Consider the following 24,026-nt stretch of genomic DNA (forward strand, 5'->3'; position numbering starts at 1 on the left):
ATATCCTTTCTGTTTTTTGTACGTATACAAGAGAAGAGTCCAATTAGAATCTGAAAGAATTCCAACAGAGCAATCTTATAGTATTTGCTGATAAAATTTCCAGAAACCAGCTCCAATATGCGTAACCATCGTGATGTAGTAAGTGTTTTATATTCAGTGATTATTTTATTGAGGTTTTCCGTGAATTCACACTGACATTTTTTGACGTCATAATATAACCTATAAGGAAATGATTTGTCATTTATTATTATTATTATTGTCTCTTCAACTTTTTAATTATCCATCATTGCAATCTAGTCTTTCTTAAAAGGTGTCTTGAGTGTAAATTATAGTCATATAATGAGAATAGGAAGTCGTTAATCGATATACAGAAAAAAGTTCACAAAACAGTTTGAAAATGGTAATTTAATTGTGAAAAATAAGTGACCTTTAATGAATTTCTGTGTGTAGAGATAGAAATTTCAAAATTGTGAAATTAAATGACAAACTCAAAATAACCAATAACCCTCTTTTCTATATCCAATGGTAAAATATAATGTTCTCAAATTTTCAGTTTCAATTTGGATTCATGTTTCCCGAGATCAACAGAAACTTCAGTGTTTCTTATTATTGTTACTCGGTAGCTATGCTACCTGGTAATGAAAGACAAGATGTTGAAAGAGGTGGAAAAAGTGAGTTTATGACAAATGGTGTATTATTTAAAATATACATAATAATTTATGATTTTATTTTGTAAGGACTAGGAACTAATTTTATAATTTATTTTATACATGAACTAATTTAAAAATGGGGAAGTATGTTGAAGTAAATTAGGTTTGGCCTTTTGGCTTGTAAGCGCTATGCATGTTGAAAACCATTTCCTTACTTATCTCCTGGAAAGTTGACAATTATGAGAAGCTTGTCTTTCGAATCTATAGATCTCGGAAGCAAACCCCCATAACAAAATATATTACTGATATTATATTACCGATGTTTTGAACCAAATTCGATAAGTGAATCTATATCTAAAAACAACAAATCACAAAACTACCTAAAAACTTATATTGCATTACCTACATGGAACAAAAACAGAGTTATGACGGAAGAGTGCCACTCTGATAACTTTCATTGCATGTCAAACCATTGCTAAAATTCTACAAAATATAAATTTTTAAAAACTTAAGTGCAAGTCAACTGCAGTGATAAAATTTTTTTGAATATTTGATGGATTTCAAGGAAATGAATTTATATATGTTGCAATTTGTTCAATATTAGGATATTTATCGTTATTGTTTTGAAATTTACAGTTATTATGCCCCCATCTGCTCTAGAACAATTGACCAGACTGAATATAAGTTATCCTATGTTGTTTAAATTGACAAATAAAAAAAGTAATAGAGTTTCTCATTGTGGTGTTCTGGAATTTGTTGCTGATGAGGCAAAAGTTTATCTTCCACACTGGGTAAATATCCATTTCTAATTTCTTTTTTTTTTTAATATTCAAAGGAGAATTCAACTCTTTTTTTTGTAGATGATGCAAAATATGAATCTTAGAGAAGGAGATATGATTCAAGTAGAAAGTATTGACTTACCAGTTGGGACATTTTCCAAATTTCAACCAGTTTCTCCAGATTTTTTGGATATCACTAATCCAAAGGCAGTCTTGGAGAATTGTTTGAGATCATTTGCTTGTTTAACAAAAGGAGATGTTATTGCTGTAAAATACAACCAGAAAATATATGAGTTATCTGTACTAGAAACAAAACCGGGTGATGCTATTAGTATTATCGAATGTGATATGAATGTGAGTAACTAATCCATTTTTTTTACTGATTAGTCATTTATCCTTCATTCCGATATCTGATAAATCATTTGTTTGATCTGAACAGGTTGAATTTGCTGCCCCTATAGGATATAAGGAACCTGAATTCCAAAAGAAGGAGGAAGAAGAGATGGTTGTTGACCCTGCAGATCTTATGCCAGAACCATCAGGTTTCGTTCCATTTGGTGGTACAGGAAACCGATTGGATGGCAAGGTCCGCAAGGACTCCACATCATCCGAGGTTTCTGTTCCAAAAGCAACATACGTTAGGGGAATACCAGATTATGATTATCAAATTGGCACTATAACCTTTATGAGAAGAAGTACGAAGCCAAGTATTAGTAAGGAAAAAGAGGATAAGGACGATTTCAAACCATTCAGTGGATCTGGAAATGTTTTAAAGGGAAGGATTTAATTCAGTTTTTTCGTATTAAGATTATTGTAGAGTTAACTTTTGAAATATATAATATTACTATCCATTTTCATAAGTAGTAAAATTCAAGTCCTACTCAAATGAAAAAAATTATTTGAAAGCATAAATATGCTCAAAATTTTATAAATTTTTTTAATATTTATTTTTTATATGAAAAACAAATTCATTACAAAATGGGCAGGATGCAACCTCAGAGTATTGGGGACAACCAATCGCGATATAACCTGAAATGAAGAAGAACAGCTAATTCAATTAATTAGTTTTAAACATATTCTTGAAAAAGACGCATGATTGTTGTCAATCAAGAGGGGTCTATACTGTTTCATCGATCAGTTTAAAAATTAGTACGCTAAAGACCATCGATTTATATGAAGTTTTCATATTATTCACTTTAAAAAGCATCATTGCGGAAAGTCCTTATTTATTTATTTTTTTTTTTAATAAAAAAAAGAATAAGATGAATTTTTTATTGAAGAATAAGAATATATGCGTGATATAACTTCCCAAACATTTTTTTTTTCACATGAAAATATTATACAAAAAGTCTTGTCAAAGGCTGAAAATGTAGTTCTTCTGAAATTAAAATAAAGACTTAAAAACATATTTTGAATTCTTGCATGTGGTATAAAAAGACGGTAAATCAGAGAAAAGTTTGAAATTGCTCAACTAATCCTGAAAACTGGTGGGATCTCAAAAACGCTGAGGAGAAAGGAGTAGTTGAACGAGATCATGAGAATACCACATGGTATAAAACCCTGTTAAATAAATCTTTCGGTAAAAACTACACTTCTGATTTGGAGTTTTTTTAAATTCTAAATGACATGTTATTTTCCTCTGAAAGTTAGTGTGTGAATTGTATGTGCATAGAATCCTCTTTTTTCTAAATTACAGATGTAAAAATTATAGCGTGTTGTTTTCATGAAATCTTAAACACCCTGTAGAGTGTAATAGTAACATTATCAAGTTAGAATTGAACTTACTCTTTGGCCTTATCTTTTTTCAACATTTTCTTTTTGATTAACTTCATTATCTTTCTTATTGCTTCAGAAACACCATTTTATAATCATTAAAAAAGCGATAGCGAATAGAGATATACCGGTTTCACCCTCATTAGGGATCATCAGTACCGCATAACTCTGCCCAAGATGACAAACAAACGAAATAGCAGACACCTTATTGAACGCTAGCAGGCGCTATTCATTATGATTACTGCGGTGCGCCACCCAGCGGACAAATAAGGTGCCTGCTATTTCGTTTGTTTGTCATCTTGGGTAGAGTTTTGCGGTACTGATGTTCCCTAATAAGGATGAAACCGGTATATCGCTATTCTCCCTCGATGACATGCATTCTCCTTGGGTTACTTTCGATTATGATTCCTAATTAATGGAAATCTTCTGTTTGACATTGGTTATGTTGATGGCATTTTGCTGATACATTAACCAGATAGATAATTAATATCGTATGATATTATTACACACTTGGAAATTGTACTTCTTTTTAATCTAATTTTTATAACTGCAGCGCGGTTTCCAAAATAAAATATTTTTGATGAATTATTTTTTTTAGAAATGGCAATGAGAGGGAATTTCATGGAGAATTTATGAATTGCACTTCATCGCCTAGAAAGAATATTTACTGATCATGCAAAAAACTCAAAAGGCACATCAAATATTTATATTTTATAAAATAAGTTTTTCTGTTATTATAGTTTGAATAATAAATTATCATCATCATTGTTGAGTAGGTATTACAAATTGAATAAAGACAAGGCTGAAACCTAGAAATGATGCAAATCCACCAATCTGATTAAAAAACGAGTTCATAGTTATAGAATTTGAGGCTATAAACCATTGATTAGTTTTTGGCAAGGTGTTCTCAGTCAATTTCGAAAGTGCAACCTCTCTCTGAGGATGGAGGCGTTTCATTCTGAGATCACTGATGAAATTGTCAGTTTGACATACTGAACTCTGTCAAATACATCTTTCATCTCCATAGCGGAGTATGGTGACTCGACCGTAGTTCAGAATCAGAATAGTGAGTGTCGTTTCTGTAATACCTCTCTTTTCTGTGGTTCGGTTGGCTTATATCCCCAGCGGTACCAAATTAGAGAGTGACGCAAAGCCCATAACGCCATCTCTCGGCACACACATTCACACTCCCCTGTCAGTACCGACGACGGTACGAAGGCTTAGCGTGTCTTCGGCGCTGTTGCTACAAGGCTGCAACATGTGGGGGCTGTGAGTCGTGCCTTGCGCTGCACATATTAGTTGCTCGTGTCCGATAGACATCCTAGGGCCGGTTTTTTGTTGAATCGTTCAATGGGAATTCTATTAAATTTGGATAATGAAACACTGGAATTCTTAACTAATATACAGGGTGTTTCCTAAACATGCGGCAAAAATTCAGGGGGTTGTTCCTTGGACTATTCTAAGAATATTTTGTCCTTTGATGATTTTTGAAAAACCTATTTGTTTCGAAGATATAGGGGAAACAAAATTTCAGATAATAACATTTTATTATGAAAAATTACATGAAAATTCAACTCAACCTACAAAAACTGTTGAAAATGACCACCTCTAGCCAGCATACAAGCATCCAATCTTCTCCTCATTGACTGCCGAACCCTTTCAAAAACACCAGGATCATTTCTTATTAAGTTACACCCAGCAATGAAAACCGTGTTTAATCTGTATTCCTTTACCATCTGCACTTATCAATTTTTAGTCAAAAAACTGGCCGTTTTTAGTAATTGGAATGTTGTTAAACAAATTTAAAAATAAATTGTACCTACTTAGTAAACACAGTGCGGTACGCATTTTTATTTAAACTATTATTAATTTTAAAAATATGAAAAATGTTGTTCGCCCTGTATCTTCGAAACAAAGAGGTTTTTCAAAAATCATCCAAGGACAAAACATGCTTAAAATAGTCCAAGGAACAACCCCCTGAATTTTTGCCGCATGTTTAGGAAACACTCTGTATATTGAATTTGGCTGTACAATTTATGTGTTCACAAGCTAACAGCTACGAGCGTGCTAAATATGGTACCCCAATTTCCTGGGGATGTTAAGCGTCACTTTGGATTTTGCATATCAAAGCGCAATCCAGGTCCCAGGTTGGTCCACGTCTTCGTTCCTACCTCTTAGGTTGATTTTTCGACCTAAATGCGTCTCTGAATATTCAACTGCCCGTAAAGTTTGAGTTGAATTCACTTGATGCAACAAGGCAGTGAGTCGCTTCTGCGCTTGTAATGTTGTAGCAGCTTTCCTTGCCACGTGGGTGTCACCACATTGGCAATTGTCGGTTTGTTGTACTCCAGGATGTCTTGAACCCTATCTGGTAGTGATTTTCTTCCTTCAGGTAGCCTAGGAACTTAGTTCAAACGTCATGAAAGGACAATCGAAAAACCCAAATGGAGTCTTGATGACTTCCTTAGCTAGGGGGATCTGCTTGTATACTTGTACTAGAGAAGATATTCTTCCCTAACTCCTTCGTGGTTTCTTTGAACTTTTCCGGTGCCAAGCGTCTTGGTCTCGAAGCAACTAATGGTCCATAAGTCGTCTCAGTATGATGCCTGGTCCATGATAACAAACCATTTCCTTAAATATTAACGCTAGATGGCAGCCCCAGCGAAACCATATTGCAAATATTCTTAAATTAATTTAGCGGACTTTTCTGGATTTTTTGACATGGAATTCGGGTTTTTCAGTGAAATCGCATTGGTAACACCGATAGATCTACACCTATGAGCACATTTTACATGTTAAGACCATTGTCTAGATTCGTCATTATTTTTTGTGATCCAGAGCATAAAATATTCTTTACATGACAGTTGGGTATAGCGCGTAATTTGAATTGAGAGAAATGTCAACAACAAACTGCTCGTTCAGAATTTCAAAATAATTTTTATTCGAATTCCAGGGTCCGTATTGTTGTATTAATGTCAAAATGGATGATGACAAGATAAGAGAAGCCCTAACAACGAACTTCAGACATGAAAAATTCAAATCGAAGTTACAAAAACGAGCAATACGAGAAATAGCTCAAAGTAGGTTAGATTTGTTGTTTCATTCATATAATGAAAAAATTATATTATTTCAGGAAACCATGATGTACTAGTGACTATGCCTACAGGTTCGGGAAAATCATTATGTTATCAGCTGCCAGCAATGTTATATCCACAAAAAGTGACGATTGTTTTTTCCCCCCTTTTAGCACTCATTAAGGTGAACTTAAATATCAATCATTACCATCATAAATTGAATAAAGCCTTTGTTAGCAAATTAAATCTTATTGTGTATATACACACTTGATGCTTGATGGAATCGCAGTTCCAAATCAAGACAAAATTTCAAAGAAGCGAACTTAACATTCTATTGAACAAGCGTACAAAGCAATTTACACCAACTCTAAGTATTCTCTTATTTGATTTGAAATAATGAATAATCATTTACATTGATAAACTGAAACCAATTTTATAATTTGTATTACAGGATCAAATTGATCATATGAAAGCTTTGAAAATACATGCAGTGTCCCTTAATTCTAAAATATTGAAATCTGAGAGGGAAGATATAATAAATGATCTCAAGCTGGTTTCACCTAAGACAAAGCTGTTATATATAACACCCGAGCAAGCAGCAACAAATACCTTTAAAGTGAGTTATATGTATATTCCATAAAATTTTTTATTAACATATTTAGCAACAATTCGAACATACATACTCTAAGATCATCTACTGACGTGAGAGACACTACTTTCCAATAGCATGTCTATTGAATATGAGTAAATCAATGTTTTTTAATGATTTTATCATATTGTGATAATATTTATATCCATTTTTAGGACCTCTTGAAGAATTTGGCAAATTTCGATAAAGTGGCATATATTGTTGTAGATGAGGCTCATTGTGTCAGTCAGTGGGGACATGATTTCAGACCCCAATACCTCAAACTGGGGGCTTTACGAGAAATTTGTAAAGCACCTTATATTGCTTTGACTGCTACTGCGGGAGCTGATGTATGATCTGCTACATTTTTCTCTTGATATAAATATATAAACATTTTATTTTTAGGTAACCAGAGATATTTTGACCAGTTTACATTTTGGAAAAGATTTTAAAGAATTTAAAACTTCTTGTTTTAGAAACAACCTCTTTTACGATGTATATTTCTTGAATGTTCTAGAGAATCCTTTTCAACACGTTAAAAAATTCATTTGTGATTGTTTGAATTTCGAAAAAGAAAAAGAAATGGAACCTAAAAATAAATCTTGTGGACTCATTTATTGCAGAACCAGAGAACAAACAGAGTTCATATCTGAACAATTAAACAAAATGAAAATTAAATGCTTGGCCTATCATGCTGGTTTGAAAAATCATGAAAGATTGGAAGTTCAGAATAAATGGCAGAATGGAGAAGTTCCTGTGATAGCTGCAACTATTAGTTTTGGAATGGGTGTGGATAAGGCTACAGTTAGGTATGTTCATTTCGTTATTGCTTTCGAGTCAAATGGCAATGTTTGTGATAACTTTCTGGATGAAAAAAAATTTATTCTCTGAATTGAAAATTTTCATTCTCGAAATATATCTTGTACCATTCTGAAAAACTCCAATGTTATGACTATGTGTTGATGTCTTGGTCTGAGTATCGAGGAATGGTTGGACTTCTAAAATTTTTGTCAGAATTTGATGAAATATGGTATGAGTTTGGTTTGGGTGAATGGCCTTATACGAATTTCATCTCACCTGATTACACAAAACCTGAATGTACAAACGTAAAGTTTCCAGGACGTCAATATCTCACATACTAATAATCTGAGTTTCATGAAATGGTATGCATATTCAAGAGCATTGACAGAAATTTCAGCTCTTATTGTGTACAGAGACTTGCGGAGAACACACTGGAAATTGTTTTTAAGTTCATACCTCTACCTATAGAAGCATAATAGCTATTGTCGAGTAGAAAAATGAATTTCACTCGAAAATGTTTCATATAAAGTTGAAGAAAAAAAATCATCACCGTAATCCTTGGAAAATTCTCTACCTTTTTGAATTGTCACTTTCGATTTTACAACATCAAATAAGGGTAGTTGAAAGGGACTGAAATCTGACTGATTGAAACGCCTGTAACTTCAGTTTGGCTCAACATTTTTGAGCGAATTAGATCTCGTCTAAAATTAATATTTTGTTGATTGAGGATAAAATTGCTTTTGCTGCTTTCGATAGGAGGCCTAAGTCATAAGTTCATTGATTTGTTCATTTTACTCCGAAATTTCAAATATAATGATAGGATTTTCTTAACATAAACAGAAATTCCATCAAATTTGCATGAAAAAACCTACAGGTCGCAAAGCAATAGTTTCAGGCGTTCTGAAGTTATGGCTGAAAGAAGATATTCTTCAACTGATGCACTGTGAAAAACCAAATTGTGTCTTTAGGTTCTGACAAAAACAGAAATCCCACAAATTTGTATGAAAAAACCTGCAGGTCGCAAAGCGATAGTTTTAGGCGTTCTGAAGTTATGGCCGAAAGAAGATATTCTTCAACTGATGCACTGAAAAACTATATTGTGTCTTCTTTCGGCCATAACGCCAGAACGTCTGAAGCTATCGCTTTGCGCCCTGCAGGTTTTTTCATACAAATTTGATGGGATTTCTGTTTCTGTTAGAACTTAAAGACACAATTTGGTTTTTCACAGTGCATCAGTTGAAGAATATCTTCTTTCGGCCATAACTTCAGAACGCCTGAAACTATCGCTTTGCGACCTGTAGGTTTTTTCATGCAAATTTGATGGAATTTCTGTTTATGTTAAGAAAATCCTATCATTACATTTGAAATTTCGGAGTAAAATAAACAAAACAATGAATTTCTGACTTAGCGCCCCTATAGAAAGCAGCAAAAACAAATTTATCATGACTATATTTTGTCCCCAATCAACAAGATATTATCTTTCAGACGAGATCTAATTTGCTCAAAAATGTTGAGCCAAACTGAAGTTACAGGTGCTTCAATCAGTCAGATTTCTCCCTTTCCCCTACCCTTATTTGATGTCGTAAAATCGAAAGTGACAATTCAAAAAGATAGAGAATTTTCCAAGGATTACAGTGATGATATTTTTTCTTTAACTTCATATGAAACATTTTCGAGTAAAATTCATTTTTCTACTCGACGGTAGCTATTACGCCCCCTAGCGGTAGAGCTATGAACTTCAAAATAATTTCCAGTGTGTTCTCTTGTACACTTTAGTGGTAAAATTTTTTACCGCGAGTCTCTACGATGAGTGGATCCTGAGATACAGCCGCTTACCTCGCTTATTTGCCCACCCTGTACATGTGAAAATTTTCTGTCTGTTTCTACTTTTTTTTTCAAAAGAAGATGTATTGCCCTTGCCATATATTCTTTTTAATTTAATTATTTTGAACTCATCTTCTGAATTGAAAGTTGTTTATAGTTAACATTGATATTGTCACCTGACAATGTTTTGTTCGTTAGTTAACTCGGCATACTATTGAAAGGTAAATTCTTCATATACAGGTTTGTAATTCATTGGGGCGTTCCAAGGGACCCATCCTCCTATTATCAAGAATCCGGCAGAGCTGGAAGAGATGGAAAGCCATCCAAGTGTCGAATATACTATAGTAGAACTGACACTAAAGCTATTGAGTTCCATCTCAATAAAGATTTGGCTAAAGCGAAAAATACAGATGCTGGAAAGATAAAAGCAGAGAATACCATATCTGGTTTCAAAAGGGTGGTTGAGTTTTGTGAGAACGCAGAGTGAGTTATTTCTATTAACAATTTATTGGTCTTTTGTAATTTTGTTCAATCATTTCAGTGACTGTCGTCACAATCTATTCAACCGACATTTCGGAGAACCTGAAAAAAAGTGTCTCACAAATTGCGATATATGCATTGATAAAAAAGGAGTTGCTGAAAGAGCTGAACATTTTCATATAAAGAGTATACAATACAATAGTGTTATGTCGAAGGCTGATGATGGAGATTACGGAGATTTGTATGGTGAAGGCAGAAAAGGAATTAATAGGCAAGTTCTTGATTTGATTTTAGAAATCTTTATATTTTTCCAATAATAATAATAATAAACGCAATTTATTGACCCAAGGGCCAAATGGCCATCGACAGTATTAGTCCTACAGCCAGGTAAATTTACAATAACTGAAATATGAGATTAAACAATGTTTGTAGATAAATAGTTTGGAGATTTAACATTTGGACGGAAAGCAAAAAAAAAAAAAAAACATTATATTATAGAGGTGAATCAACTAGATTTCGAAGTGGTAATCATTGATTGGCATCTTCAGTGGTCAGGACTGTCCCTGAACTCCTCAAGATGTTCTCTGATGGTCTTTAGAGGATATTTTGCTCTGGGCATGGAATGCTGGTTTCGTTGGATTAAATGTGGTTCCAGGATTTCCCAGTTGTTCGGCCTTTGGGCAAATTTCATGGACAGCTTCCTGATTCTGTCTGCTATAGGCTCAACCTTAAGCAACTTATACAGCAATGGGTTTGGAGGATTGTGTAACGGATTATTCGGATGGCGAATTTTGGTTATTTTTCTCATTGCTGTTGTTTCTGCCGTTTCAAGTGGTCTAATGGTTGGTCTCCTGCAGCCCAAGTAAAGGTTGTGCCCATAATCCATAAGAGGTCTGCATATACTTTTGTAGATAATGGCTGCAGTCTGTCTGTTAATGCCCTTATCCTTGTAGGTAAGACTGCGGAATATTTCAGCTCTGGAAATTACCCTTTTTTTAACTGAATTACTGTGGTATTTGAAATTCAGCTTTTGATCCAATTGAAATCCTAGATATTTTAGGTTAGCTTTAGGCTGTATGTTGTGCTGGAAGATTGTGATGCTTGGCGAATAACTCGTAATTTTATGATTGAATATTATTAACTCAGTCTTAAGGGGGTTCAATTGTAGTTTCCATTTCTTCAGCCATTCAATTGTAGCCTCTATTAATTCTTGTAGAGCATTAATAACTTGTGGTAGGGTTCGTTTATGGGCAACTAAGGCTGTATCGTCAGCGAACTGGAGAACGTATTGGTGGAAGTCAACGATTGAAGCGGGCATATCATGGCAGTAGATTTTATACAGAAGAGGTGACAGTGGTGAACCCTGAGGAAGACCTTTTTCGATGGTGAACGTTTGAGACTTGTTGTTCCCTATTTTTACCCTTAACTTTCTGGCAGTGAGGAATTCCTTTATGATTTCAATCAGATATGTGGGTACATCGAGTTTGTACAGCTTGTAGAGTAACCCCCTGTACCATACACTGTCAAACGCCTTTTGGATATCTAAAAACAAAGCAGCGGATTTCAGGTTGTTCAGTTTGGCAGTTTGTACATTTGATGACAAAATTGTAAGTGGATGGAGGGTAGAGCAGTGCTCTCTGAAACCAAACTGGTGAATAGGAATGCGCCCTGCAATTGCTTCAGATAGTTTGAATTTCACGGTTTTTTCAAATAATTTTCCGATTGTTGGCAGTAGCGTTATTGGCCTGTAGTTGTTTATTTTCTTGAGGTTACTATTGGATTTGTGAATGACTATAATATCTCCTATTTTCCATTCTGGTGGGAAGTATTGTTTGTTTAGACAAAACTGAAAGATAGATATTATGAAAAGGTGGACTTCAAGACTTAAATTTTTCACCACCCTCCACGATATAGAGTCAGGACCTGGAGCTGTATTTTTTTGACTGTGAAGGATGTTAAAGTATTCTTCTTGGTTGACCATGTTATTGCTTGTTTCTTCGGAATTTTTCCTGAAAAATTTTTCATTCCAGTCGTTTACCATGGAGTCAGTGCATCTATCAAAGTTGTCCTGTGGCGTACCATTATAAAATTTTGAAAAATGTTCTCCGAACAACTCTGCTTGTTGAGCATCGGTGTTATAAGTTATTCCATTTTCCTCAATAGTTTTAATACGAGGAGCTTTTTTGTATCCAGATAGTTTTTTTATTTCTTGAAAAAAACGTTTTCCTTGACAGTTATTAATTTCTTCGCATGCAGCCAGCCATTTGTTTTGTTTATAATCTTGGATAAGCCTGTGAATGTTCTTATTGTATCTGTTTATGTGTGTTTTGAATTCTGGTTGTGGATTACACTTGTATTCACGGTACATTCTTCTTCTAATTTTAATCAATCGAATGATGAAGGGCGGGAGTTCATGTGCATGGTAGATGATAGGCCTTTTCGGAGTGTTATCCAATGTGCTGATTTCCAAGGTTTTTAGAAAATCAGAAATCACATTCCTGTCAAGTGGCTGGTCACTGACATCTTCGATAAATTTTTCCATACATGTGTTTATCTTTTTTATGTTGGACTTATGGAAATTGTAGTGGAGATCGTCATTTATTGAATTGTTCAGTGTTACCTGAAGTTTAAATATAATAGCTTGATGGTCTGCCCCCAGGTCTGGAATGACGTCGATTGTCTTCAGGCAATTATCAAGAGAGTTTGAATATATAATACGGTCTGGCGTGCTGTCGTTGTTATTAGGCATCAGGAAGGTTGGAGGAGTTTTCGCCATTATGCAGTTAGAATTTTTCAGGAAATCCTTGAGCTTTTTGTGTTTCGCTGCGGTGTTTAAATTGAGGTCGCCGATTATGATGCAGTATTGGTATCTAACTGCCATATTGAGAATAGTTTCCTCTATTTCTCCATTGGGATGAACATACAGTAAGAAGACATGTAATTCCTCGTTTTTCAGTGGAAAAGTTATATGTAGCACTTCGTTCAAAGGATTTCTGATAAGGGGACCATTGCACTTTTTCATATTGAGAGAAGAATGCGACATTGCCATGCTACCACCTCTGGTATTTAGATTAGTTATATTGCCATCATGTTTTATAATGTCCCAGTTCCTGTAACTTATTTCATGTTGAGGTTTAGTTTTAGTTTCAACAAACAGTGCCGACTTGATGTTGTATTTTTCAATAGTATTATTGATGAGGTATTTTTTGGGTAGGTAGCTATTTACATTGCAATAGATGAAATCCACTTCACAATCGAACGTTCCGGCTCATATTTTGATGGACTGTCTCAGTCGGGGAATTAGGCTCGTCGAGGTCTAAATCAAACATAAGTATGTAGACCCAGTTGTTTCCAACGAAGGTGAGGGCTGTGTCAACATTATACTCAGAGATGAATTTTTTCTTCAATTTTTCAATTAGATTTTCTCTATTCGAGTTTTTAGGGTTGTTCAATTTTGAAATATAAGTGTTGACAATTGTATCGTGAATGGTAACTGGAGCGTGAATTCTTGACTTTTTACAGATTTTTGGGTCGATTTGGTTGCTTCTTTTGTTTAGTGTTTTTACTGGTAGATTGGGAATGCCTTCAATGGGTTGAGTGGGGCGCTTAGGGCACTTGAAAGACCAGGCCTGATGATCTGTTGAGCCACAGCCGTTGCATTTTGGGGGGAGATTTGATTTGCACTTATTTGTAGAATGTTCCTCATTGCATTTCAAACATTTGGTGGGTTCGGTGCAATCTTTGGTGCAGTGTGTGTACTGCAAGCATTTGCTGCAAGGGAGCGGTGCTGGATCTGGAGCATTGCTTGGGTATGCTGGATAATGTCTGCTTTTGTAGAAAACACCCTCAGATAGAATTTTCTCGTAAGTGTTAATGTTTCCGGTGATAATTCGTATTAAGGATGTTGGTGTGTTAGTTTGCTTGGAAATGATTCGCTTGCAATATCTGAACTCGTAGTTTGCTTTTTTCAAGTGGTTGTTTAATTCTTCATCATTGATTTCTTTTTCAACTCTCGCAATTACACAGGAGTAATTTGGAAGTGGAAGGGATCTTTCCTTGTTCCTTTGGATGTAGGGTGTAGCGGTGGAATATTCGTTAATTTTCTTACTGTTTTTCATTTTCTTGAGCGTTTCTTCAATAATTGCTTTTGGGGGTATCTGTTTTGAGTAAAAATCCTTTTTTCGTTTTCAGAATTGTATCCTTATTTTGCGGTCTTTCCTTTTCCCATATATCCGCCATTTGGATTCTGGTATTGATATTGGTGTCTGTATTTATATAGTAGAGTGAATTGTATTTTTTGTTAATTATGTCTTTCATTGTTTCAGAAGTAAGTGAGTTATTATTCTTATGTTGTTCATTCAAGTTTATATTTTGATGAATTGTAATGTTTGGCACTTGTTCATTCATTGTTTGGTTTGTAGTTCTGGTCTCTTTAGTATTTTGAGTTGCATTTTTATTGGATGGAAATCCCTTAAATGGGCCATATTCTTCTTTATCACTACCTGTGATTTTGTTTACTCTGGCAATGTTTATGTTTTGAGTTGATTGCGGGCGCACACGTGTGACATCATTGGAATTCCCAGTTGTATTATCCTGATAAGCGACTTGTGTTGATTCATCCTTTCCCACAGATGGAAATGCGAGTTTTTTAGATTGTTGTTGTGTTGGCGAGTTAGGATTTTTTTCTCTTTTCCTTTTGTGATGAACTGATCTCCATTCCCCATTATCATCAATCTCCATTTCAGAGTATTCACCATCACTTGAAGAATTCATGACGGGTTTTATATTGATTTAGTGCGAAAATAAAATACTTTGAATTAATTTTCCGATAAACGCTGTGATAGACGACCGATCGCGGCAGATGCTACACATGGAATGTATATTTTTCCATTTTTAGTATATTTTGAAAAGTAACTCTATAAATAGGCTACTTGACAAATTTTTTTAATTCTTATATTATTGACCACCTGAAAAGTTAATATAATCAATTCACATGAATATTTTTCAAAAAAATAACAATAAAAAATTAAAACCCAAAGAACCCGCCAAAATGCAATTTTACACATCACATAAGCAATCAAGGGCACCGTATATGAAAGAGTTTGTTTTCAGTATTGTTACTGCTGTTATCCTTCACGAAAATCATTTCGTTTTGAGTAATGAACTAAATGTTATTATGTTATAGTATTTCATTGTTTACAGTACTTTGATTTATTACATTGTTTAATTAAATTCTTTTTTTATAAAGTTATTATAATTATTCAAGTTCATAGAGCTTTTTTGGCATATATTATGTCTTTTTTTTGTCAAATTACCTTCATAATATTGGGCTTTAATCAAAAAGGTTATAACGTGAAATAACTCAACATAATGATACTGTAAACTGACAGTAACTTCATAACAAATATAGGGTGTTTTTTTTTCGAGGTATATAACTTTAAGTTAGCATTACTGTTCGAGATGGCGACCGATTTAACAGCTGTCAAGTGATTTATTCTCAGTTTGGTTTGGCAACTCATCATGAATAGACTCACGCCTGAACAACGCATGCAAATAGTGCATCTTTTATCACTTCTGGTTGAATGGTTACGTCAACAAACAAAACTGCCGCATTTGCAGTGAAGCTAATCCTCAAGTGTATGTCGAAACACCGTTACATCCAGAAAAACTGACTGTTTGGTACGCTTTATGGGCTGGTGGAATCATCGGTCCGTACTTCTTCAAAAACGATGATGGCCAGAACGTTACAGTCAATGGTGATCGGTATAGAGCCATGATTACTAACTTTTTCATTCCTGAATTGAACAATCATGATGTCCAGGAGCTGTGGTTCCAACAAGACGGCGCAACATGTCACACAGCTCGTGCCACAATCGATTTATTGAAAGACACGTTTGGTGATCGCCTAATTTCACGTTTTGGACCTGTGAATTGGCCTCCAAGATCTTGTGATTTAACACCGCTAGATTACTTTCTGTGGGGCTACGTAAAGTCATTGGTCTATGCGGATAAGTCACAAACCCTTGACCATTTTGAAGACAACATTCGCCTTGTTATTGCCGATATACGGCCACAAATGTTGGAAAAAGTCATCGAAAATTGGACGTCCAGATTGGACTACATCCGAGCCAGCCGTGGCGGTCATATGCCAGAAATCATATTTAAAATGTAATGCCACAAGATTATCTCGCGGATAAATAAAATTCATGTCAATCGAATAATCCATTGTTGTTTTATTGCAATTTATAGTTCTAAAGCTCTAAAAAAACACCCTTTAGAAAGGGATATAGATTTTCGGTATTATAGTGCTATAAGTCTATAATCTATGGGGATGCCAATGGATATGACGATATTTTTTATACTGTCAAGTAGTCTATTGATGAATATTTGAGTTGTATTTCCATTAGAAATGACTGATTATCATTGTCTGCCATTACTGCAGCGCCTATAATGATTACTTAAATGAAGATTATGATGATGAAAATGGCAGTAGAGAAGAACAAGAGAAGCAGGCTAAAAAGGAAACTGCCGATTTCATCAAGAAACAATTTGAGTTGAGAAAAAATCCAAGGGTATGTTATATACTTATTCCTACTATCAAAAATCAAATACTTACTGATTAGAATTTTCAGGCATTACCTATGTATGTTCGAACAGTCTTGAATTAACCTTAACTTCTAGAATTCTTGTGCAAATAGAGCAAACAAACTAAATGACGGGAGATGCTCAAACTGTGCATTAGAATTTAAGATAGTAGTTGGCGACAAAAATTTCGATATTCTCTTTGATATAGCAAGTCCTGGAATTTCTCAAAATTTATAATCCTGACAGCTACTAGGCTGAGGCTTTTAAATTCTTCTTTTCATTTTACGATTTTATATATAAATTTTTTTGACAGGAAATTTCTGCAGCAACAGTAGAAAAGCTTTTCTCTAACCAGGCTAGAGTAAAATCTGCAGCTTCTACTTCTAGTAAAGTGAAAGGACTTACTTTGACTACAAGAGAGCAGTATCTGACAAAAATCAATGATAGTGTCAAGGCCAATTCTAATGCTTGCATGGAGGAGGATATATTGACTCAGAAAGATTTGGAAAACTGCGCCATCGACCTTGAATATTCGATTTTCACAGTTACTACAACATTGATGATGTATAGGAATAATATGGCTAAGTTGGTATGTAAATTTAGTTTAATCTAACATTCAATTTACAATTTCAAGGTGATTTAATACTCAATTTTACATAGATAGATAGTTGTATTTAAGGCAATTGATCTAAGTCCCTCAGCTCAATAGGTTAGATTAGGTTAGGCCCATCAGATTTTGGACCCAAAAGAGACTTATGCGAGATATGAGGCCCAAAACTTTGAAATTTCAAATGCCAACCCATCTTTTTATTACAGATTCGGATTATTTGGGAAATTTTACATCAGAATTGGTTTAAAACCAAAATTTTTTCGTCCTTTTTTGGCCCTTATGCAGTGTTTTTTGTTCAAAAATCCGGTGGCGTTCATTCAGATCAGGATGCAAAAAATCGTATTCTGATACTCAGGTCCTTAGTAGTTTTTCTTGTTGAATCGATTGCGCCCGTCAGATTTTGGGTGCAAGAAGGCCTTCAATTCCATCGAAAAATTTCAAAAAATGTCGGATGCTCTCAAGCTGGGAACGTTTTAATATCAAATACATAAGTTTTCAACTGCGCCACCAGTGGCGTAACGACCAGAAAGAATTAGAGCATTCGCTTCAGGTCGAATATTCTGAATATTTTTCATGTAACGTTCCCTTTACCTAAATGACATAATTTTGGAGTTTTAGCTACAATTACATTACCTTCGCCTAAGTTGAAATAATACAGATGGCTATGACTGCTACAATAATAACTTTGCTGTTTCAATAAATTAGTATTGAAAAGTTTTTTATCTACTCCTATTGAATTATATATTCATTATTCAACTGCTTTTGAGCAATTAATAGTATCTGTTAACAAACACCGTGAGTTATAATAACTCACCATAATGAATCGAAAAATATGGATCTGTGCTTCTATACTTCTCAGCTTCTATTCGATTGGCCGAAAGGGAACATTCCATTATTGTTATTGAGGGGAGGAATGTCCGAGGGAATGTCACTCTTGACGTTTTCAAATTAAGTTGATATCTAATTATTGTGAATGTTTTGCTAGAAACGATTAATTCAGATAGTGAAGATGAAATATTATATAGGTATACATTTCCAAAAGACAAACAGCTAATGTTACCATATAGAATTATTTTCCCGAAAAAATATAAAGGAGTTTTCAATACTGGATTCGAGCTAGCCGAAGCTAGTTCGATTGTGATTGGCGACACTAAGTTTCCATCTCTCTTGTACGGGATCGAGCATATATGTTTATTTCTCTAATTCTGTGGTTATTCCGTTCATTCTTCCACATCTTGTAGAACAAAATCGTGCGAGAATATATCAGAAACGCACAGTTTTCATGGTTATATTTCATTATTCTATGTTGGTACTCCGAACTTTCCGCCACGGCTTTATCTGTCAATTCATCAATTTGCCTTAAAGAAATCAGTTCTGCCAACCAATATTTTTCAATGCAAAAATCACTAAATTATATTTATGGAAATATTTCATCAATTTCAATGAAAATGCAATGAATTAGAGAAAATAATGTATAATACTCGTACAGAAGACTCATTCTACCACTCGTTCATTCCAAAACTCGCCACTTCGTGGCTCGTTTTTGAATTTTGTACTCGTGGAAGAATATCAATGCCTTCTGCACTTGTATTATAAATAACTATTCTCGTTCCTTCTGTCCATATTCTAAGTCTGTATTTTTTTTCTAAGTATTTATTTATATAGTCGTAGATAAAGTATAGTATTCAACTTGCGGTAATGGTCATAACTCACTTGCGTGAGTTATGACCTACATTACCGCTCGTTGAATAATATACTAAAAAATCGCATGGTTTGTTGTATTAAAGTGAACATACAACATTTTAAGCTTCTGCTGTAATCGCCTTTACTGTATGTTATTTTGTATTCCTAATTTTTCTACTATTCAGATGTGGACATACCTCTAACATGAAACAAATGTTTGAGGATTATTGAGATTAAACGAGTTTATATAATCATATGCTTCTAAATGTATTATTTTACCTTAGGCGAAGGTAATGTAAACGTGGCAGTAGCTGTAACTTATTTCTCGAGGATTTTAAAAGGCAAAAAAGATACAGGGTGGTCCATTTGAATATGATAATATCAGTCATATTTCCGAGTTAAATGAGGCATTTCTTATTTAAAACTCAATCTGTATAATAACACTTTGGATAGTAAGTAAATTCACGCTCAAAATATATTTTTCAATATTTACATGAATTTTTATTGTTCTGATGATGTTATCAGCTCTCAATTTCGCACACGACTGATTTTTAAGTTAGAGTTATACATTTAATGTTCGTCAACACTGTTTAATAATAATATTAAAACACCCGAAATCTCAACTCAATCGCTTCTATGCGGCCAAGGAAAAAATTGTTAAATTTTTTTTTCGATATTCGAAAGTAGTGAAGTAGTGACCTTAAGTGAGTGAAAGTGAAGAGTGAAGTAGAGAGGAGAAAATGGCGGAATTGGACAGTCTTAATGTAAAGCAGATTAGGGAAGTCATCAACTATCTCAATCGGAGATTAGAAGAATTGACAACGTTAGGCAACACCACTGAAGAAGAAGAATTTTGCCAACCGAAGAAAAAGGCGACAAACTCAAATAAAACATCGAATTCCACAAATACGGTGGAAATTAGCAATCAGTACTCCACACTGGCTATAGAAACGGACATACAAGAAGAACTTGAAGTAGTGCACCCGACACCGGAAGTCGCAAAGGAAGAACGAACGAGCAACTTACGGAAACGTAAAACACAACAACAAAATTGGCTTCAAGAACAACAACTGAAAATGACACACACACACACACACCGATAACAATAAAAAAGAGAGAAGATTGGGGAAGAGTAGAAAAACTTATGAAACATTACAAAGTTAAATATACAAGAGCTACAACAACAAAATTTGGAATCTTTATTCTACCACAAAACATTGAGGATTACAGAAATTTAAGAAAAATTCTAAAGCAACAAGATATCCAGATGTCTTGAGAGAGTCGGCCTTTGATTGCTTTTTTCGATCCTCAGAGCTACAGTGAAAGAATTCTTGATCTGCCTTCCATAAGGCTTCGTGCGTAACCCTGGATTGAAATCGATAGGTTTCAGTTTCCTACGTTAGATAGCACCTGGAATCAGTTCTTCTGATATGTGAATCCCTACCGCTAGCCGACTATTATTGCCATTTTAGATTGTTGAGTGGGTTCTCACACCTGTTAAAGGGATTATTATTCACCCATAAATATTCTATTTCAAGATGCGGCTTTCGGGAAAAACTCAAACTTACGGAAATATTCGGGTATACTGTTTAATTTTGCCCGTGGGCAACCCGTTATATTGATTTTTTACAAATTTATTTTAAAATGAAGATCGTTTCAATATATCAAATTCAAAGAGATAAAATATCTTTTTGGGCAAAAAAGTTTTTTATGAAGCCCTATAACAGCGCAACCAGAAAAAGATTACTGATAATCTGTGATCTGACACACTTTCACTCCGCTTCATGTTGTTTCATATATTGAAGGGTAATTAATAGTTTTGACATATTTGTCATATTTTCCAAATATAAGTGTGTTAGCAAAACGTAATATTATCAAAAAAAACTTTCGCAGAGGGTTAGATTTGTAGATTGTTCTTGGTCAATGCTGTTAATAAAATATCTGTGTCACGGATTTTGAATCATAGAATATCAAATAAAACAAGATGGTGCTTACATACTAGTAGAATTTTCCTTAGAGAAAATGGGAATATCTCTTTATGCTGATGGAAATTTCTATCAAATTATAAAAAGATCTGTTGACCACTATATAATATAAGGTATCATATTGAATATGTCATTATAATATCGAATATTAATATTCGACTGAAGCACTCTTAATTGTTTACCTATTTCCAGATAGCAAAAATCAAAAAATATACTGACGATCAGATTTTATATGATGGTGTGGAGAAATTATTGTCAAAACAAGTAGGAGAAGATGAAATCAATACAAATGTTATACAATCAGAGAAGGAAACACATTTGAATGGCTTTTGTAAAGCCTCCGAGTTATTAGGAAACAAGAAAATATATACAGGTTTCCAGAAAGCTTCAACTCTCTTGAAAGAAGAAAAGGGTGAATTGAAAAATAACCAAAGAAAAATAACTGAATTTCTTGGTGAATCTTCGTCAATCAGAAAGAGAAAAATGACTGATGAGCGAAGTGATATCAATGATCTCTTTGGAGATGAATCACAATATGAAAGAAACTGCAAAAAGCAGAAAACAGAAAATGTAAATGAAGATTACAGACTTAAAGGTAGCTTTGTAAGATATCAACTAATCTATATCCCATTTCTTTTCATTTTTATTATTTTCAGATGAATGGGAAGATGATTTTCCTGAAACCTTGAAGAATAATATGAGTGATGATCGTTTGGGAATCCCAAATAGCTCCAAAACAGATGAAGATGAAAATACCTGTGATACAATCAGAAAGAGTCCCCAGAGTACGAATTTTGAGAAAAAAATCCAAAATCAATCTCCTCAAGATAAAAGTTACAAGCAATCTTCAAATGGTGTTTCAAAGAATGATACACTTCAGAAAAAATCTTCACAAAGTTTAATAGATTCAAAAGATAAGTTTAAAAAAATAGAAAATGAGATTTCTATTAGTAGGAACAAAGTGAATACAGATAAACAAAAGGTTAAAAGTAAATTGAATAAGAATGAAGTAGGAAAATATGTTGTGAAATTGCTAACACCTGCATATGCTGAAAAAAGATTTGAATCTAGAGATTTGTTCAAGAAACTAGCAAGAAATATATCTCACAACTTGGTAGATAAAGGTAAGGATTAATTGTACAAATTGTGTATATATTATTCATTTGTATATTGGAAATTATTTGATTTATAAATCCAATATAATTATCAAATATTCGATAAAAATTAGGAGTCAAGTAGAAAAATCTCGTAACTCTGATCATTGAAATCATACATTACTCTTTACAACATAACCAAATGATTTATTTCATTGAAAATACTGAAATTTCGATAAGATCAAATGGGAATTTTTTAAATTGTAATCTTAACAACATTATTTATTCATTTGATATTGTTTCACTCTTCACTTCAGATTAAATTCCATGCCTATTTTGAAATGAAACTTCCTTAAAATTTTGTTTATAATAATTCAAATCCTTTTTCATTGGAAAATGTAATATTAATATGAGTCCATTGTTTTCTTGACCTTAATTTTATTAAAAAGTATTTGAGATTGTAGCTGACCACTCAATAACATTTCTACTTTGTATTAAAATACAGCAAAATCTCTTTGTAAATGACTTTCATATATCGTTTATTTTTTCAGATCACTTAGAAATCAAGAAATATATTGAAGAGTTTTTAAAGAGGAATCCTAAAATAACTGATGAGACATCTCTTTAGTATTTGATCTTTATAAATACAAGGAGTTTTGTTTTTCTTAATTTGTATATAGTAATTCTTGAACAAAAGTACATATAGAGCATAACATAATTATTATTTGCATCAAATATTGTTTTATTTATACTTTTATTTACTAGAATTCAAAAATTTATAAGATACCAATGAATTTTACTGTATTTATGAGTAATAAAAAGGTGTGAATATTTATATAAAGCATTTATTCAATAACTCATTTATGTCATTAAAAGATCAAATTATTCATACAAAAAAATTGTAATTGTTTTTTCAAGTGTAATCTTCAACATTAGTAGTAAACAAATTTTAAATATGCCAAACTGCAAAAAAAGAGTAAATTTAGAGAATTGTGGAAGAAATTTTCATATATATAGAACATTTTGTTATAAAAATAAAGCAATAACTCATTATTCCATAACCTATACACCATCTAATCAGCAGGCCTTTTCTCACTATGTTTTTTAGTGTATTCCTCAGCGTTCTTAGAAAATTTCTTTCGGTCCCTCAAAAATTCTTCTGCTAAATCTGCTCTTAGAGGATGCTCAGGTTCTGGCTCATTAACCAAAGCTACCAATGCCTGGATCACTAAAAATCAGAAAAACATTAAAAATCGTACTACATAATGATTACACTTACCTTGATCAGTTTTAGTAGCAGGTTTCCAGTTTTCAGCGCTTATTATAGGTAAACAAACTTGTCCTTTTTCATCTATATTTGGATGATAGATTTTAGTTTTAAAATTTATCTTAGGTGGTTTGAAAGGGTATTCTGCAGGAAAATTTATTTCAATTTTAAATGCACCTTTGTTATAAGGAGGACTATCCTAAAAACAGATATATAAAGTGTCAATTCACCAAAAAGAAACTCAAATAACTTACTGGTACTATAAGACCTTGCCAAGTAAGAATATTCGTTTCATCTACATGTATATCACGAAAAGATTTCATACCAGATTGTCTTATATCACCTAATTCCTGAAAGAAGTGTATAAATAGTACCATTAAATTAGAACAATAGTGCAAAATTGGTTGAATTTGTTAGTTAAAATAGACAAGATATTCTGACATTACAATATTTAGAATACAATCAAATATATATATATATATATATGAAATCAAATTCATATGTTCAACATAATTTATATAAATAAGTTTAGAATTAATCTTACTTTCTGCAATCTCCTTGTGGCAGCCATTTTTGTAATTAGATGTTAGAATAATTTTCTTTGGTTATTGTAATAAATCTAAACTAGACAATTATATTGAAATAGTCCGTTTTGAATAATCTAATGATACTTGAAATTTTTTCACTAAGTGTATATACGAAATCTTAAGTATTAATTCCTTTTTTGTTTGGTAAAGTTTTGACAATTTATTGACAACCACAGAATGGCAAATTTTCCTGACAACCAGTCACA

At 33.4% G+C, this 24,026-nt stretch overlaps 2 protein-coding genes across 3 annotated transcripts; one reads left to right on the top strand and one right to left on the bottom strand.

Annotated features, from left to right (window-relative positions):
• The first annotated feature begins 1 nt into the window (after position 1).
• LOC123676717 (ATP-dependent DNA helicase Q5-like) lies at positions 2-22,803 on the top strand. Of its 2 annotated transcripts, none has more exons than XM_045612870.1 (17): positions 2-138; positions 554-671; positions 1,287-1,441; positions 1,511-1,783; positions 1,869-2,204; positions 6,156-6,282; positions 6,336-6,460; positions 6,728-6,892; positions 7,081-7,254; positions 7,310-7,713; positions 9,770-10,012; positions 10,071-10,280; positions 16,452-16,581; positions 16,908-17,183; positions 21,065-21,467; positions 21,529-21,996; positions 22,518-22,803. In XM_045612870.1, the coding sequence occupies exons 1-17, from the start codon at positions 118-120 to the stop codon at positions 22,592-22,594; spliced, it is 3,705 nt and encodes a 1,234-aa protein (XP_045468826.1). In that variant the 5' UTR covers positions 2-117; the 3' UTR covers positions 22,595-22,803. The 2 variants fall into 2 exon arrangements, with proteins under 2 accessions (XP_045468826.1, XP_045468827.1); XM_045612871.1 differs by lacking the exon at positions 2-138 and adding an exon at positions 202-400.
• LOC123676720 (ubiquitin-conjugating enzyme E2 L3) lies at positions 22,796-24,007 on the bottom strand. The gene is made up of 4 exons (XM_045612875.1): positions 23,778-24,007; positions 23,488-23,583; positions 23,246-23,432; positions 22,796-23,194 (listed from the first exon to the last, which is right to left on the bottom strand). The coding sequence occupies exons 1-4, from the start codon at positions 23,802-23,804 to the stop codon at positions 23,040-23,042; spliced, it is 465 nt and encodes a 154-aa protein (XP_045468831.1). The 5' UTR covers positions 23,805-24,007; the 3' UTR covers positions 22,796-23,039.
• Between the last annotated feature and the right edge of the window lie 19 nt (positions 24,008-24,026).

Source organism: Harmonia axyridis, chromosome 3, assembly GCF_914767665.1.
Source record: "Harmonia axyridis chromosome 3, icHarAxyr1.1, whole genome shotgun sequence".
Lineage (NCBI taxonomy): Eukaryota > Metazoa > Arthropoda > Insecta > Coleoptera > Coccinellidae > Harmonia > Harmonia axyridis.

Coding starts and splice junctions, on each gene's coding strand:
- LOC123676717 (XM_045612870.1), top strand. CDS start 118: ATGCGTAACCATCGTGATGTA. Junction 17,184..21,064: donor GGAATAATATGGCTAAGTTG/GTATGTAAATTT, acceptor ACCTATTTCCAG/ATAGCAAAAATCAAAAAATA. Junction 21,997..22,517: donor TCACAACTTGGTAGATAAAG/GTAAGGATTAAT, acceptor TTATTTTTTCAG/ATCACTTAGAAATCAAGAAA.
- LOC123676720 (XM_045612875.1), bottom strand. CDS start 23,804: ATGGCTGCCACAAGGAGATTGCAGAAA. Junction 23,433..23,487: donor GGCAAGGTCTTATAGTACCA/GTAAGTTATTTG, acceptor ATCTGTTTTTAG/GATAGTCCTCCTTATAACAA. Junction 23,195..23,245: donor TGCTACTAAAACTGATCAAG/GTAAGTGTAATC, acceptor TCTGATTTTTAG/TGATCCAGGCATTGGTAGCT.